Source organism: Fulmarus glacialis, unplaced genomic scaffold, assembly GCF_000690835.1.
Source record: "Fulmarus glacialis isolate BGI_N327 unplaced genomic scaffold, ASM69083v1 scaffold29946, whole genome shotgun sequence".
In the NCBI taxonomy this organism is placed as follows: Eukaryota; Metazoa; Chordata; class Aves; order Procellariiformes; family Procellariidae; genus Fulmarus; species Fulmarus glacialis.
In genome coordinates, this window is record NW_009220495.1 from 1,193 (window position 1) to 18,494 (window position 17,302).

General features: G+C 51.5%; 2 protein-coding genes across 2 annotated transcripts; one reads left to right on the forward strand and one right to left on the reverse strand.

Moving 5' to 3' along the window:
* Positions 1-2,415: 2,415 nt before the first annotated feature.
* On the forward strand, positions 2,416-7,370 carry THEGL (theg spermatid protein-like; the record flags this gene model as incomplete). The annotated part of the gene is made up of 7 exons (XM_009580780.1): positions 2,416-2,542; positions 2,788-2,799; positions 4,219-4,310; positions 4,625-4,745; positions 5,863-5,994; positions 6,504-6,679; positions 7,256-7,370. Coding segments are annotated over 7 exons (775 nt in total), but the record flags the coding sequence as incomplete, so codon positions are not given.
* A 1,967-nt stretch (positions 7,371-9,337) lies between these two features.
* On the reverse strand, positions 9,338-17,294 carry HOPX (HOP homeobox). Its single transcript, XM_009580779.1, has 3 exons — positions 17,221-17,294; positions 12,252-12,427; positions 9,338-9,724 (listed from the first exon to the last, which is right to left on the reverse strand). The coding sequence occupies exons 2-3, from the start codon at positions 12,393-12,395 to the stop codon at positions 9,647-9,649; spliced, it is 222 nt and encodes a 73-aa protein (XP_009579074.1). The 5' UTR covers positions 12,396-12,427; positions 17,221-17,294; the 3' UTR covers positions 9,338-9,646.
* Positions 17,295-17,302: the final 8 nt, after the last annotated feature.

A 17,302-nucleotide genomic window follows, 5' to 3' on the forward strand; every position in this document is an offset into this window, starting at 1 on the left:
TGAACAGCTGAAACTGGTTTTTGGCTCCTGAAATGACAGCTGCCTTCCAAAGCGTGTCCCGTCTTGAATTGGTGGCAGGGTGCCAAAGTCCCACAGGCAGTTTCTTCTGTGGGATCTCAGTGGGAGCCGTGTTTGCAGTGTTGTGACCAGCGGTTAGGCATGATGGGGAGATAAATCAGCAGGAGTCTCGCAGGGAGCACGCGTTGAGGATGCTCTGACAGCAGCCTGCCATTGCAAGGGTCTCTGTGGTGCTGAGCTCTCTGGCAAGCGTTTGCTGGGGCTTGGCGTCTCACTAGAGGTATTGACCCCATCAGAGAAACCACAGGTGTGTTCCCAAAGCACGGACTGTTTTCTGTCAGCAAACCTCTCTCTATTGGTGTCCCTGCTCCTCTCTAGGGCTATGCTGCCTTATTGCCGGGTGATACTAAGCAGGGAAGTAATGCCCCAGGCTTTCACCTTCTGTGCTTTTTCCGTGGTGGGGCACTTCCACAGCTGCCTGCATCGTGTGGTTGTTCCCCAGCTGGCTGGGGGCAGGCACCTGTGGCCCCAGTGGGTGGGTATGGGCTTGGTCCGTGTCACCAGGGAGTTCTGCAACGCACTTGTGGCACTGGCATTGTCTTGTCCTTCTCTTTGTACTGAGGCTCACAAAGCACAAGCGCTTCCCAGCCACGGGGTTTCAGGCCTGGGACACTTGATCAGCAGGAGCAGACAGCGATATCTGGTCTTCCTGAAAGGTTTTACTGTGATGAATATTCAGTAAAAACATTTTCAGTGCTGCTCCTAGGTCACAGACCATGTATATTCCTGTGTCTCTATAGCATCTAAGACTTCTAAACGGATGTCTAAACAGTGCTAAATGGACTGAAATAAAATTATAAATAAAAAAAAGTCTTCACCTCTGCTCCTAAAGGCATGTGGGAACAGTGCTGTCTCCATGTGCCTTTTAGTAGACTACAAGAGTGTTGATAACAGGAGTTTCTGTTCATTTGGGCTCCTGTAGGCTGGGAGATCATCCATCTCCTACCTGCTGGGGTTGCATGGCATGTTATTAACCAGAAAAGTACCTTCCCCCTCTCTCTGCCATGTCCCAAAGTGACCCTGCAGTGACGGCAGAATTGCAAATTCTTGTCTCTGCAATCTGAGAGATAGCACAAAAATCCAGGGGCTGGTGAGTCCATCAGATGGAAAGTTACTTGGAGAGGGAGATATCCCTTAAACGCACTCTCGCAAGGGATGGAGGCAAAGGCATGAGAGTTCGAGAGTGTGTTATATGGCTTTGAGTACAGCAGTAGCTTCTTTATGCTTTGTTGGTTTAACTGTATGTTTAATGGCATGTTTGTCCTTTTCTGCAATTTTGGCAGGATACAAGAACTTGCAGAACCCAAGAAAGCAGCTTGTGCAAACAATCCCAGGTAAGGAGGCGCCCAGACAGCCCTGGCTTGAGGGCTGGGGACTGATGGGGCAGACCTTTTGCCTTTGTCTTGCTACTGCTTTCCTCTCAAGAGCAGAAGTGGCTCCAAAAAACCTGATTGAGATGTTCAGTGTGTGAGGGGCTCTCTTCAATTTGCTTTTTCTTGTTTTCAATCCAAAACCTGGGCTTGACCCGAGTCTTGCCTTTGCTGCCCTATCTGAGCTACCCCACCGAGATGTTGCAGGGTAGGATGGTGCTGTGGTGCAAGGGGACCGGACCTCGTTGGAGCTGCAGGCTGCTGTATCCTGGAGGACAGTCAAGCTTTAGGAACAGAGTTGCTGTCTGCATTATGCAGTCAATCTATGGCTTGACAAGCCAGGGCAACAGTCTCTTGATAACGTCTCTTGTCCACTGTCTGGATGGGTGTCACTGTTCTTGAAAAAGGCTCTACAAACCCATCACCCTGCTGTGCCCTGTCCTGACTACCCTGGTACCCTCTCCCACCATGGCCTCTCTCTCAGTGGGGGATAAGCAACTCCAAATTTGCCCTGTGCACAGGAGAGTAACCACTAACGTGCTGCAAAACCTCACCCACTTTCCATGGCACACCCTGACCGTAACATTATTATTATTTTTACTGTCATACCTGTGGTATAGTTAGGTAGTAATGGTGAGGCAAGAAAAATGCAATCATGAAACTCCCCCAGGGGTTTCAGAGATGTAATGAAACGACCCTTTCTGCACATCCACTGGGAACTGTAAAATGAGACTCATCACTTGAAGGCTCTTTTCTTTTTGAGTTGACAGCAACCACCTGGACAGTGTTAGGAAATTAAGTGCCAGAGAAGGTGAGTGCTCAGGGGATGGCAGTGGCACTTTACAGCTGTGGGGAGCCATAGGGACTGTGTGTGTGTCCCATCCTAGGCAGGGAAGGATAGCCCCGGCAAGCACATTTCACACTTGTGCAAGTTTCTAAAATTTCATACCCTTGCTGTTCTTGCTAGGCTTGTGTGGGGAAACCAAGAGACGATCTGGACCCTCTCACGAGGTGCTGTGACAGCTCGACCATCCCCAAGAACACTGGCACTGGCCAAGCCCAAGCAAGATTTTGGCAAGCACCAGTGCAGGTCAGTGATATGGTAGCACATCCTGGGGAAGGAGGCAGCTCAGATGGTGCTCTCTAATCAGGCATGTGCTGGCTCCCAGGGGAAGGAGAGGTGCCATCTCCTCTCCTGCCACTGCTGCCCCACAGGTGGCTCCATGCCACTGAGACCCACCAGGCTGTACTGATGCTTGGAACAAGGGCCATCTGTAGCAGGGAAGAAAGTGCTATGGGAGCATAGTCACCCTGAGTGCTTGACTTCCAAAATGAGGAGGAACTTGGGGGTGCTAAGTTTTGGTGCCCTTTTATTTCCTCATACCCGCTTCCTGGCTGTGGGAAGGGCTTCTGCAACACGTGGTGGTTGCTGGTCTGATTAGGGTTCGGATCAGCTGCCGTAGGAACCAGTCTTGATCTCAGTCTCCAAGAACATGGGAGCATGTTCCTCTGCTGTTACAAAAAAAAACCAACCCAACAGCTCTGCTTGGGCTTGGAAGCAGAGATATCATGAGCATGCATGCATGCCTTGATGGAAACATGTATGTGTCATACCTGTGCGTATAGAGGGACTGTCTGTCCCTAGAGTGGTCCCTGTCTGTATTGGGAACACTCTAATGCAGCCCAGCCAGGCACCTGGACACAATTAGTGAACCCCTGCATCCTCTTGGAGCCTGGCCTAAATCTTGAGGATAAAGGTTAGGAAGTGCTATGAACAGAGAAATCTTGCAGCATCCTGCTGGCTGGAGGGAATCCAGGTCTCTTGCCTTGAGTTAAACCTCTGCTGTCACTGCATGGTGAACAACCAGTCAAAGCAGTCCGTGCTTGGGAATAGGAGTGAAAAATGATGTAAAAAATGTAAACTTCAGCGGGGCTGGGTGATGCTGCATTACTTGAAGCAACTCATCTGTAGCTCTGTTGGAGGGGGTGAAGCTCTTTTGGAGACAGGATGGTGGTTGCTAGCCTATAAGAAGTCCTAGCAGTGAGAATGGAGATGAAACTGTGTTGCAGTCCTGGCATCCCTCTACCTGGAGGGATGTCAAGACGTGCATGTCTGTAGTTTTCTCTCCTCTGCCACTGTCATCAGTTTAGGGGCTCTCATCCACCTGAGAGCTTCTGCCTCTGACTAACGGTGTCCGTCTGACAGCCCTTCCTGCCTTTCTGCTCACCTCTGCTCACCTCTTCCCTGGTGATGACAGGCATCTGCCAACAGCTGTGGCTGATGGAAAGCTGGATGAGCATGCACTAGGCAAGCCTGGGGAGATCCCAAGATGAAAGGAGCTGCAAGAGCATAAGATGCTATTAAGCCACTGCAACAAAGAGGTTTCTAAATCGGCACCTTGCAGAGCTGAACAACAGAGATGCTACCAGGTTTGTGTTGTAGAGTGGCTTCTTGAAATGGTCCAGGGGAAGGCCTAGACTTTGAAAGCAATGCGCTGAGGGTGCTTAAAAGAGGACTCTTCATATGCAAACAGCATTTACCTTTAAAGTCAGGAAATCTCAAGAGTAAAATGCCCATTTGTTCACAGCTTTTCCATGTGCATCGGTGCCAACTTTTGTACAGGCAGCAGGCATGGATGTTTAACCAGACTTAGGATACCATCTGCCAGGATCATGTTCTCTGTCAGTTGCCTTTTACTAACTCTTCTGTGCTCTTCCTCATTGATCCCTCTTCTTGTACAGCTGTGGGCGGGAATCAACGATCTGGGAGCGTCCCCCGCTAGTGGATTTTGGCTTCCCTTCTGATCGGCTCCTGAAGTTGTCTGAACCTAAAAAATACCAGGCTGCTTACCTGCAGCAAAGGTGAGAGGCCAGAAAGCCTGTAGGGTACTATAGGTAGGCCCTCGGGTCTTGTAGCATCAGTGCAGCTTCAAAGTAATAAATAGAGGAACAGAGGATGGGTACAACAGAGGGCAAAATGCAAAGCAGGGACTATGCTGGGATTAGGACCTCTGGACTCTCTCATGGGATGAGTGGGTTCTACGCTGGAAATGGCCACAAGACAAAGCTGCCTTCTACTGCAGCAAACATGGGGCTTAAACATCCCAGCTGCAGCCTGGTTTAACCAGTGTGGGGGAATATCCGTGAGTGGTGGTGCCATGACTCTCTGCTTCCAGACCTCGCCAGTCCCCCGAGTGGCCCGTGTCACGAGCTGCACTGAACTATAAGGCCTCCCCACGGATCCTGGAGCTTGCACGGCCAAAGATGCTGCACCCAGAGTTCCTGCTGGCCAGAGAGGTGAGGAGGTTGTTGAGTGAGATTTGGAGGGGACAGCGATGCAGCCAACTGTCCTGAGCTTTTACACTCTGTATCCTGCCCCGGATGTGCCCAGTGTGTGCTGTGGAGGCGAGAAGTGGTCTGGTTCTGCTGGGGTTTGTGATACTGAGAGAAACTGCCTTTTTGGAGTGAGATGCTGTCTTTGAAAATCTCCCTGCTGAGAGGCAGAAAACAGCCAGGCTGGAGCAGCCTAGAATAGCAGGAGAGCCAAGGGAGGAATCTGGGTTGCATCCCCTAATAAAGCAGCCTGGGAAAGTGGAGAATCCTGATGGGAATGGCCTGTTTAGCTCCTAGGGAGTACAGTCGCGTTTGTAGCTGGGCAGCTGTGCTCCTATCTGTGTATATAGGGGGGATGAGCCTGAAAACACTATGTATATTTTAACAGTGTTTTACCAGAAGCCTGATTTAGAGATGTATTTCTGAACTTGCTCCTTTTAGGCGGGCCATTGCTTTGGCAGGGGTGAAAGGGCTTGGGGCAATCTCAGATTACAGTCATTTCCATGGCAAAGGCTAAGTTTTCTGGCTGCAGTCTCTGGGCTGGGAAATAAGGGAGGCTGTGCTGGAGTGGGCCTTGGCATCAGTAACCCCATGAAAAGTAGGGGAAGAAGTCCCATGCTGGAGCAGTAATCACTTTTGCTGTAGGAATGCAGTTAACTGCACCAGCATTTTTACCCTGAAATCTGAGCGTCTTTCCTTAGCAAGGAAATTATTTGATTCAGCCAGGAAGATGAACATGAAAAATATTTCTCTACTCTGGAAGAAATTTCTCTGCACTTTTACCTGGCTACACAGGCTCTAATTACAGGCATTCCTCTCCTGGCTACGAGTGGGTGACGGTTGGGGAAAAAAATAATATTGGCTAAGATGTACAAATCCCAATAGTGCCAAAATTACCTTGTAGTTTGGGTGAAAGAAAAATAATGGTGCTGGGAAAGTAAGAATGCTCCTTGTTGTGACTGTGTCAGTAGAGAAAGGGTGCTGGGTGCTCATCCCTTTGGAGAGGGAGTGTGTCCCTGTGGGCTGCTGTGGACAAGCTCTGTGTCTGCACATCCTCCCCCCCCATTTTGAATCCTTGTAGGTGCCAACACAGGTTACAAATGTCGCGGCCGTGGCCAGAGCATCCTCGCGGTTACAGCATCTTGCAGAGCCCCGGGTCAGGAAGGTGACCTGCTGCTATGACCACGGCTTTCCCGAATCTGTCATCCGTCCGGTAAGGCAGGAGCATGCATGGCAGGGGTGCCAGGCAGAGAGGAGGGCATTGGGTGCCCAGTTGCTGGTGGCTCTCTTTATGGCAGCCCTGGATGTGCTACTGTCTGTGAGGCTGACGTCGCTGCTTCTGGGGCTGGAGAGCAGGACTCGTCCTCCATCTGGAGCATGAACTGGCTCCCAGCAGACATCCCCAGAGAAGGGCAGACCTGTGCCTAGCCTGCAGTTGTGGAGATGGGGAGAGATGGACAAGTGTCTCATTGGGATCTCCAGTGCTGGGGGGTGGGTTGGACAAAGGGCTATGGGTAGGAGGAGGTTGGAGGGCAGGTTGTGGGACTGGCCAGGCAGTGGTTTCTCCTTCCACAGCTTATCTGGTGTCAGACACAACTGTGGACAGGATCACGTCCCATCTGTGCGTGGTCAGTGGTTGTGAACCTGGGTACACTGTGTTGCAGGCTTGTCACCCTTGAATGCCAGGAGCATGGAAGGACTTTCCTCCCCATTCTTCCACAGGTTTCCAGGTTCGCTCAGGAGGCCATTGCAAGCCCTCGGACCCTGGAGCTGGCTATGGCAAAAAGATTGCATCCTGACTATGTGCCCCTGCGGGATGCTGAGTGGCCAGTGGCGAAGGCTGCAAAGCACGCAGTGGCCACACCAAGGCTCGTGGAACTGGCCCAGCCTTGCAAAAGGTAGGTGCTGCTTCCCTGCCATGGGGAAATGATCAGCTGTCAGCCCATTTTTGTGCAGGCCACGGCTAAGCCACTGCTCTTCCACTTCCAAAATGCATGGCTTTTATATGGCTGGATGTGCTAATGCTACATGGATTGTGGTTTAAAAAGCATTTTTGAGGTGGAAGGAGAACCAAAAGAGAAGAAATAGGAACTTTCTAATTCCAGTAGAAATTACTGGTTGGGACTTCTTAATTATTAACTAAAAAGCAACCAGCTGACACGTGGCAGAGTGTAGCGCGTTCATGTTGCCCAGGATGATGCAGCTGGCCTCAGCCTGGGCTGCAGGAAATGCTGGGTGGGATATTTCACAGAGGGTGAGGGAATGCCTGGCTGTAGTGGCTGTGACAGCTTCAGTGAGAGATGGGGCACCCCCTCTCACTAGTGTCCTGGTGACAGCAGCGGCGGTATGACTGCTTTTGTCCTCCCGTGACAGGGAAGGGCAGGACTCAGGTGGAGGTGTGTCAGCTGGCAGGCAGCTTTGAGAGCTGGCCCTGTGCCAGTTGGAATTGACAGGCTCTGTCCTTGCTCCCCCAGGCCTCCCATGTGCTTGGCTCAATTCAACCCAGATGCGTTCACAGTGAAGGAGACTGCTAAGAAGGCAACTTGTTCTGCTCGGATCCAGGAACTGGCTCGTCCGATTAAGCACTGAGCTCCCTCAGAAACACAGCCCACTGCTCGTGCCGGCTGTCCCCATCACCCCTTGGAACATCACCCTCTTCGGGCTGTGCTGTGGCTGGAAAACCTGCTTGAACACGGCGCAGAGGCAACACCCAGCAGGAACATTTTCTTACGAGCAGCCACTTTTACTGGGCTTATCTGGGGAGTTAAATAAAATGATCATTTCTTAAGAACAAAATTGTCATCAGGGGAAGCGAGCAGAATTTGACCTAATGTGGTCAAATTCCCTAATGTGGGAAGCCTCTTCCCTAATGTGGGAAGCCTCCAGCCTCTAATGTCTGGAGTTTATCACTCTTACTATTTTTTTGTTGTAATAGTTAAAGAAGTAATGAAGCGACTGCTGGGGGAAGCCAGCACAGGAACTGATCTTTCACATAAGGAAGTGTGGCAAACCAAAGCTGACGGCGCACAGTAGGTTGATGCAACACAACTCCTGACCTTGGGTTTCAAAATTTTTGCTAAAGTTTAGAGATCTTAGTGACACTCAAGGTTTTGTGCTTGGGACAGAAGTCGAAACACAAAAGGCTGCAGAATTCCAGATCCAGGGCGGGATTTGATAAGGTGCAAAGCTTTAGTACAGACTTTGGAAATGCTGGGGTGGCATGTGTGTTGAGTTGGCTTGGATTTGGGGGCTGTTTTCTCAAATGCCTTTAGAACGGGGAGATCCAGCCTTTTGCTTTGCATTCATCTTTGATACAAGTTCCACAGGTGGGTTAGATCTGTGATTCAGTTGTGTGACCCTGGGCAAAATAATGGAGCTCTGCATTGGGATTTTTGGAGCCTAACTCAAAAAAGCAGAGTTCGCCTTAGTGTAAGGGAGAAGGCACTTTGCAAAGACTAAGAAGAAAACAGGTATCAGTGCCAGACTCTGCAGAACAAACTCTGAGCTCCAGTCGGGTCTGAGGGCAAGTCAGTTTGGCAGCTGGATTGCAGGGGAAAAACACAGCCTGTGTAGGACATGGCACAGGGAGACTGCTTTTATCTGTTTCCAACGAGTTTGATGTGCTTTGCACTGGCAACCTAACCACTGTCGATGGGCTGGAGATACTGAAGCAAGAGAGATGCTCTCCAGCAAGGGACAAAAGCCATAAAGGAAAGCATGTGGCAGTTTCAGTGCCAGTGTATTTTAATCTTCCCTGTGTTAAGCTGATTCTCCTTCTAAAGGACCAGAGGCAGGTGACCACAAACCAGAAGAGGATTAATCAGAGGATCCACTAATTGATTCAATAATCCACTAAGCAGAGGATTTTTGAACCCTTTTGAACAAGGTAAGGTCACTGGGCAATTGTGCTGGTTATTTTTTAGCCCATGCATCATCCTGTACCAGGATGGATGAGAGTTTGGGCTTTGTGCAAGAGCCCCAGCGCAGCTGCATGGCCAGAAGGAGGCTGGGGTCTGCCTCCCCCACCCCACCCAGAGGCTGGGGCAGCCCCAGCACCACCAGCCTCTGCCACCTCGGGGCTTGGGGTGTGCATGGGTCTCTGTGGGTGCCCTAGGAGAGGAGGTTGCCCGTGTCTGCGGGCTATCCCTATGGCAAGAGGGAAAACCCATGGTCCCCACTGAGGCTGCCTAGGAGAGGTGTTGCCCTCCCAGAGGAAGGAGTCTGCCTCCTGCCATTGGGGCAGGGAGCACAAGCAGTGACATAACACAGCTCCTCTCATCAAAAAACTTTGGTTTTTTATTAATGCATTGGAAAAAATTAAAAAGACCAGTTCTTTCCCTTTGGTGACCTTTAACAGAAATGTGAGAATGCATTCAAGGGGCTCTTGGCTTGGTCTGATTATGGTGTAGGCACTCGGTTTGCCAATACCCAGAGCTCACCTGAACAACACATACAGTTTTCCAGGTGCCCTCTTCTGCGGATGATCTGTATATTAAAGCTAGCACACATACTTTGCCTCTGGGGATCAGAAGGAAAAGAAATCTTTTTTCCCCCCTTCTATGTTTGAACCTTTCATGGCAGCTTTTCTGCAAGCCTGGGACAAGGGATGAGGTTGCCTTGCCCTTTGCAGCCGCTGTTAATGGATGGCAATCACTAGACAGGTTATGCAGCCATCAGCAGCTGTATACACATATATATATAAAATATTTTTTCCTGGTTATGTACACTTTAAATAAAACTTATGTTAAATAGCAGGGTATTACTTTGTATCTTAAAACATATTGCAACAGAAGAACCCCAAGGAAACCCACTCTGAAGAGCTTCACCATCATTTACAGCAGGCATGGGGATCGGAGCAGCATCCTCTAGTCCCTGACAGACCCACTTTCTGAGGGCAGCCCTTCAGACTTCCTCCACTCTGCCAGGCGCTGCTTGAACCATTTCTGGAGAAAAAAAAAAGAGAGATTGAGTGCACTGGGCTGAGCAAACCCTTTGCTAAAGGTGCAGATGTGGTCAGCACGTGGGACCAGGCGAGGGAAGCTCACGGCACTGCTATCTTGTAGCAGGGCGCTGCACTGTTCCCAGGCAGTACAGGCAGCAGGACAGCCGGTCCTGACCAAACGGTCCTGTTACCTATGTGCTCATCTCTTTCAAACTTGTTTCTCTTGCTTGCCTCAGACCTTGACAGCACGGGTGAGTCCTCGTTTTATTGCTGTGAGTCCAGGTTTTTTTTGCAACAGAGTAAGAGATTGGCTAAGGAGCTGCTGGATGGTGTCTTTAAATGACTGGAGCAGTGAAACAATCACTGCAGGTCCAAAACCGACAGGAATCAAAAGCTGACCTGCTCCAGAAAGGATGAGGGACAACATGTGTCTCTCAGCAAATTTAAGAACAAATAGATTTAAAAAATGGGTTAAAAAATTTCTTAGTCTTCAAGCAATATGCATGGCTACATTATTCTGTAGTAACTTAGCATCTCTAAGCCAACTCCCAGAGGTGCTGATGCCACTTCAACACAGCCTCAATTTCAAATGTTAGGTAAAATGCACACTACCTCCGTAAGAAGAGAGATATAACTCCTGTGCCAGAAGCACAGCTCAGTCTTTTATTTGGGAATGTGCCTGTGATTTGCTTTGTTGCTGCTCATTTTGTTGCTATATTAGTTCATGGCTATTTTTGAAGCTATTGTGGTCTGTAATGATACAACCACAGTGTTCTCTACAAGTGGCTCTCGCACTAGCACTGCCTTGGACCACATCCAGTCAGATGATTGCCTGCCTAGCCTCCTCCCAAAAATTTCAATTCCTATCCTAAACCATCATCTCCTGTTGACTCAGTACCTCTTTGCATCTCATTTTTACTAAATTTTTTATTAAAATAGCTGCTATATCTAGCCAATAAAGCACTCCGGATGTCAGGAGCAAGGATTCTCTGTGTCATACGCAATGCAGGCACTTTGCAGCTCACCATCCCAGTGTCAATCCTGTCCCTAACATGACCTTCATCTCCAGATCTCTAGGAGCACCCTGGATTCGTGGAAAAAGATGGCTATCAGGGAAGATTTTAAGACATCTCCAGAGGTGTCCTGGGCATATATGGCCTGTGTTTACAACTTGCTTTAGGAAAAAAAATGGAGCAGTGGCCTTTCTAAGGAGGAAAAGGTATTTCGGGGGTACTGCCTTCTCGCTGCCTCAAACAAGCAGTGGTACCTGCCTGTCACCAAAGCCCAGCATAGGAGGGTCTGCTTTTCCACTCCAGCCAAGGACTATCAGTGCAATGGATGTTATACCAGCATCCTTCCCTGGGACAGGCTAAATGCTGGCATTGTCTGCTCGGCTCTCGTATCCCTTTGGCTTTGCCCAGGGAGAGCCAAGCTTGGCAGCTCTCGGCAAAATGCTGCTAACTTTTCAGTGGGTTGGATTTCTTTTGTAAACCCATCAGTGCTGCTGTGGTCTAGTAGCTTATAAAACACCCGCATCAAAAATGGCTGCACTGCAACCTGAAGGAATTGGGAAGGAGCTGTTTGCTTTTGAAGCCCGAGGTAGCCTGCAGGTAGCCAAAAGGAGCACAGAGCTCAGTGGAAGCCCCAGACAGTGGCAGCCTGTCCCTGTGCAGTGACATTTGGAGGCCTCTATGTCTCCTGGAGAGGCTGACAGACTTGCCTGACATCTGGGCTTGGGGACGCTGAATTAGCTAATTGTAGTGAGGGGGAGTGTGCACAGCCTGAGCATGTCCCGCAGCATGTCTGCAGGTGTTGCATCTATCCTCTATCTGTTTTAAAATGACTGTAGTTTCTTCAGACTATAAAGACAGCAGTGGTTTGGGCACCCAAGACTATCAGAAATGGGTTGGAAGGAAAGGACAGCATGCATGGCTGTATATTCAGGGCTCCTCGGGGACCCTCGGGGTTTGCCCTTGTTCTGGCTGTGGGAAGCACTAGCCTGGTCTCCAAGCCCAGGCTGGGGATGGGGCTCCCGGGCAGGGGGGGTGCAAGGATCCCAGTGGGGCACAGGGCTGCTGTGCAGGAGGTCGCATCTGTGGGACGAAGGGGCTACGATTACAGGGGAAGGGGCTTTGGGGATGCAGGGGCAGGAACATGTGGGGTGCAGGGAGGATGGGGGGTACAGGCAGGTGCGGTGGTGCAGTAGAGCTCTGTGGGTACAGTGTGGGGTTGGGGGTGCGCTGGGGGTCGCAGAGGGGCAGAGGGGATTTGGGGGTGCAGTGCAGGGTGCAGTAAGGAGTATGCGGGGTGCAGAGTGGTGCAGGCAGTGCAAGTAGGGAGCCTATGGGTCACAGAGGGGTGCAGGGGGTGCAGCAGGGAGCATGTGGTGGGACAGAAGGGAACGAAGAGTATGACAGAAAGCCAGGGACAGGACAGGCAGGAGATGCAGGGAGAGGGTGGGGGGCACAGAGGGATACAGGGGGAGCAGAGGTGGGGCCAAGGTGCCAAGGCACGGGGTGCACACTCACCAGGGTCTGCTCCTCAGAGAGCCCGGTCTCGGCCGCGATGAGGCACAGCGTGGTGGGGTCAGGATGCTTGTTCACCTTGCAGAAGTTGTACTCCAGGATCTCCAGCTGCTCCTCAGTGGGAGTCACTGGCTTCTCCGTGGCCATCTCCTCCTTGGGCAGGGCTATGGGGCCAGACTCTGTGGAGAGGGGCCGGCGTCATTGCCCAAGCTGGGAGTGGCCAGTGGGGCCACACTTGCTGAGCCCAGATTTCCCATCCCCGTGGCCACCAGCTCTCCCCTCCCCAGTGGCCTCCGGCCGCGGCAGGGCACAACTCCCTTCCCAAAGGCATGCCTGGGAGCTCAGCCAGGAGCCCCAGCCCCTGATAAACTCCTGCCTCAGTTTCCCCACTGTGGTGACCACACACCAACAGTGCCCAGCTGAGCTGTCTCACCATCCTTAGCTGGCAGGAAACTGCAGCCTGTCCTCTGCTCAGTGCTCCCCTGTTGCTGTATTTATAGCCAGTGTGACTCCCGTGGGGACGATTCCTGTTTACAGCCGTATTTAGGCCTGGGCGTCGCTTGGGAATGATGTCACACCAATGGGCATGTTGGGGGGGTTAATTTAAAGACATTAATTAAAAAACATTATTTATCCTCTGGGTGAGGGGACAGTATCTGCCATCCAGCCTAGTGTTTTGGTTTTTTTTCTTCTCCCCAGCCACCAGGCAAGTTTGTGCAGGGGAATCACAAACCAGAGGATGCGGTATCTTTTGGGAGCGTGGGCTTGGACCCAGCAATCACCCCATTTTCCCTCCTGATCAATGTCCTGGTCCTCCTCCTAGCAGCATGGCCAGACATCACACAAAGCTGGCGATGAGCAGGTGAGCTGCTTTGTTTTTACTAATATTTAATGTTATCAGGCATGGGCACAAACAGTTATTCATGTTGTTCCTGAGCATGGCTGAACTGTTTGTTTGGGTTTTTTCTGGTATTTAAGTGAAGGGTCAGTCTTTGGAGAACCATACCCTGTGCATGTCCGTTGCCCAAGCGCTCACTGCCTTCAGCTGTGATCAGTGCTACGTGCTCCCAGCAATGGCAGAAGCAAGGAGCCCACATTCTGCTCCAGAGTAACGTTTGTCCCATTTGTGCTTTGCATGAATCTCTGGCAGACTTGGCACAAGGCACAAGCAAAACAAGTAAGTACACCTCGGGTAAGTCCCACACCTCTCTTCTGCAGGGCTCTGAGTTTGCTCCTGTGTGGCAGAGGGTCAAGCCTGCCAATTCGGTCAACTAAAACACGAGGCATTGCCCCCACAAAGCATGCAGAAGTCCCTTGACACTGAATCATCTCGGTGTTTCCGAAACCAAGCTGTGGGGTGTTGGCAGGGGAGGAGCTGGATGCAAAAATGTGGCCTTTCTTGATCTGCTCTCCTGCTGTCCGAGTTGCCTGGCCCATCTCTGTCAGGCAGGCCGGTTGATGTTGCTGGCTCTCCAGTGCTGCCAGGAGCCCTTGGCCCACCGTGGGACTCCTCTGGGCCGTCTGCTCCCCTCCTCAGCTGCAGACCTGCCCTGCCTCCACTTTGCAGTCCAGCTTCTCCTACCCTTTGGCTCTGGGATGTAACCCAGGCACTTCCATCATGCTGCACCTCTACTTCGTAGCTTTAAACCCAACTGCTTTCCTGATTGACAGATAACTCGCCTTAACCCACTTGGTACCCTGGGGTGTACTGAATGCCCCAGGGCTCCCACTTGCTGACAACAGTGCTGGGATGGGGCTCAGCTCCAGAACTGCCTTGCAGCTTGCAGAGAGCCAGCTCTCCTACTCACAAGAGGCTGGAGAGATTCCCTTCTTTCAGCTTTACCTCAAAAAGCACAGGCCCCACTGAGCCTTATCTGCCAGAGGTTGTTTTGACTAATAAAAGGATCCTTTGGCATTTGAGTAGGGGCTTATAAATAGACCAGGGCTGGTTGTGAAACAGCCCACTCTGCTTGAGTCACTTGGTAAATACTGATTGTAACACAGTGGTTGCGTAAGGCCAGAGCACCTCTGAGCGTGATGGAGTGTACGGGTAGATGGCATCATCCACCACCCTGGCTGGACTGGGGAAAGACCATCTTTAACCCCAGGTGCTGCAAGCCGACCTGGCCTTGTCTGCAGCATGTTGCAGCCACAGGTGTGCGGCAGCAGCTCCCTGGGCTTTCCTAGTGTCAGCTCAGTTCAGAGGTGTCCGTGTAGGAAGGGGGCAGACAAAGTTCAGCCGCTCATGCACGTGAGCTGGTGGGGGCCAGGTGAATGCTGATTACCTACATTGGGCATTTGGTGACCTCTGGAAATGATGCAGGGGAGAAGGAGATCGCCTGGACTTGAGGTGCTGCTCTCCAGCACTGTGGCTGCCGGGCTCTCCATGAGGTCAAAACGCAGATGAGGCCAGGCTCAGGCCACAAGTCCTTCCTCCCCACCTTGATCAGCACCCCATGTCAACTCCAAGCCACCCGCCCTTCTCCTAGAAAGCCCAGTCACCACAGGGCTCCTCATCACCTCTGGATCATGCATCTAGCCTGGGCCACCAGCAGCTACATGTCCTGGCGGTTTATAAATCATCATTTGCAGCCTGTACAATTAATGTACATTGATGTGTGTGCTTTGATTTGCATAGCGAACAAACATGTGCTTCAACTTTCATGTTTCATCTTCGCAGCTGTTTCTAATTCTGATAATCTCCATGTTCCTGAGGCATTTCCCCGTAGGACACAGTATCTTCTACCTGCTGGCAGCTCAGGGTGCCCCAGCACACAGGACGTGATGCCTGATGTTTTTTTCCTTGTCTCCCCTCTACCCCTGCTCTGGAGGGAGAATAGTTCCTACCTCTCAAGGCTGTGAGAGGGCTTTCAGGAAAAGGTCAAAACCCTGGGGGTCCTGGAGGGCTCTGCAGGTCTCCCCACATTGCTCCACTGTGCCCTGCAGGTTTTCAGGAGCCGTGTGGCCCTGTGCAGCATGTGGCACCTAGCACTTGGCACCTCAAGGGTGCTAAAAACTGGGGGTATGTGACAGGACTTGAGGGCACCAGAAGTCCCTAAATGTCCTGATTGGCTGTATCTGGACCACTGCTCACCTACCTACTACTTAAATGGAGCCCCATTTAAGCTCAGGCCTGGAGCCTGGCCTTCAGGCTGCACAGGATCTCTCCCCTGTACAGGAGAGGTGATTTTCTTGCTCACATTTCTTTAAGCCTGGCAGAAATAGGGAGAATCACAACTGTTTTGCTCAGCTGCTGAAAAGCACCACTGCTCACTGCTTTTTTCTGCCTAAATTTTTGCAGGCATTGGAAAAAAATGGCTTTTTCAGTGCGAAGGATGTAAACTATCTATTCGGCTTTCAGAAAGGCTGGGGGGCTGTGGTCATCATTCAGCTCTTTGAGCAGTCCCATGCCCACTGCTGTCTCCCCTGGGCAGCACAGGGATGAGAGTTCAGTGGCAGGGGGTTACTCACCCAGGCAGAAATGACAATGCCAGATGCACTGTCACAGTGAAACCATAGCACCGGTGACACCTGCTCTGTCCTACGTGTCAAGCTAAAGAGCCCTGGGGAATTCACACTTGGCCTCTGACTAACTGTTTTGGTTTTAGGTGGAGCAATGTGAGAGCAGCCACCAGCTGAAGCTTGCAAGGGGTTCATTGGTTGCCTGGGCTGCGGGTGGCTCCAGCCAGCATTGCTGTGTGCGTGGAGGCTGTGCAGGCAGCACCTGGTGCTCTTAGTGTGGCTGATGGGGCATTTAAATGCACCTCCAGGGCCATTTTGGAGTGAGCAGACAAAAGGCAATGGCTGATGGACACAAGTTGCAGCAAGAGAAAGTCCTATTAGATATTGGGAAAAAAATCTTCATAGTGGGGGTGGTCCAACATGGGGACAGGGACCAGAGAGGTGGAAGCACCTCCATCCTTGGTGGCCTCTAAAAATCAGCTGGACAAGGCCCTGAGTGACCTGACCTAGATGTGAGGTAGGAGCAGTGGGGTCGAGAGAGACCTCCCTCCGCAATTATACTGCCAAATCCTGTGGTTGCACCCAGCTCCCCAGAGACACCCTGGGGTTACTAGCAGGGCTCCCAGCTCTGGCCTGAGACAGGAGAGGACATCCCTCTGTCTCCCAGCATGCCTGCCCAGCACTGCTAGTGCGGTCAGCATTTACTATCGTGGCAGAAAGCAGCAACTTTTCCAGAAAAGACATGATCTCTGTTTGCTCAGCTTTGCTTTTCTGAACAGCAGACACAATAGCTGGCTGGCTGTGCAGCTTTCTAACGATTTACCGCACCTGAAGCCCCTTGAAAACTCTCTGAGCAGTAGCTCCTGCCCAGCTGATGGGGCCCCATAGCCCCTGCTGGGTTTCTTGACCCCTTCCCCGGTGTTCTCCCCACTGTCATGGCTGGGATGTGACTGGAGGCATCTGCGTCTGGTTTTAGCTTGCAGCTATTTCCTGCTACTGCAGGGATCAAAATAGCAGTTCTCAATGCAAACAAGCCCTCCTGTCCTCCCTTGCTCTGCTGCAGAGCCATGTCCTGTCCTGAGCTTTGTTCGGCCTCCTGCTGTGGGGTGGCTGTGGATAACATCAGCCGGCATGGTGCACAGGATAAGGTGGGACAGAAGCTTTAAAAATAAACCAGACCCTGCCATAAATAAGGAAAAACCACCTGTCATGCATCCTGTAAACTACCCATTCAGCCTTTTAGAAGATAATATCGGATGGGACCAAAGCAAACGAGCACAGCAGCTGCTGAAGCAGAGGCAGGTCCCCGTGGTACCCCCAACCTGGGGTCTTTGCCTGCCTGTCTGCCCCTCTCCCCGCCCCAGGCATGAAGCTTTCCCAGCACAGCCCTGCTGGGTGCTGCTCCCACCTCCCCAGCATCAGCAAGTGCAGGTCAGCTCCTCCCTCCATCCCCCCCACATCCCCAACTGCAAATCCACCCCAGCACCCCCAGCTCAAAGCCTGCACTTACCTGGAGCTGGCAGGGACCAGAAGTGTGTAAAACAAGAACCCCGCAGGTCCTCGGGTGACTGCTTAAGTATCTGCGTGTGTGT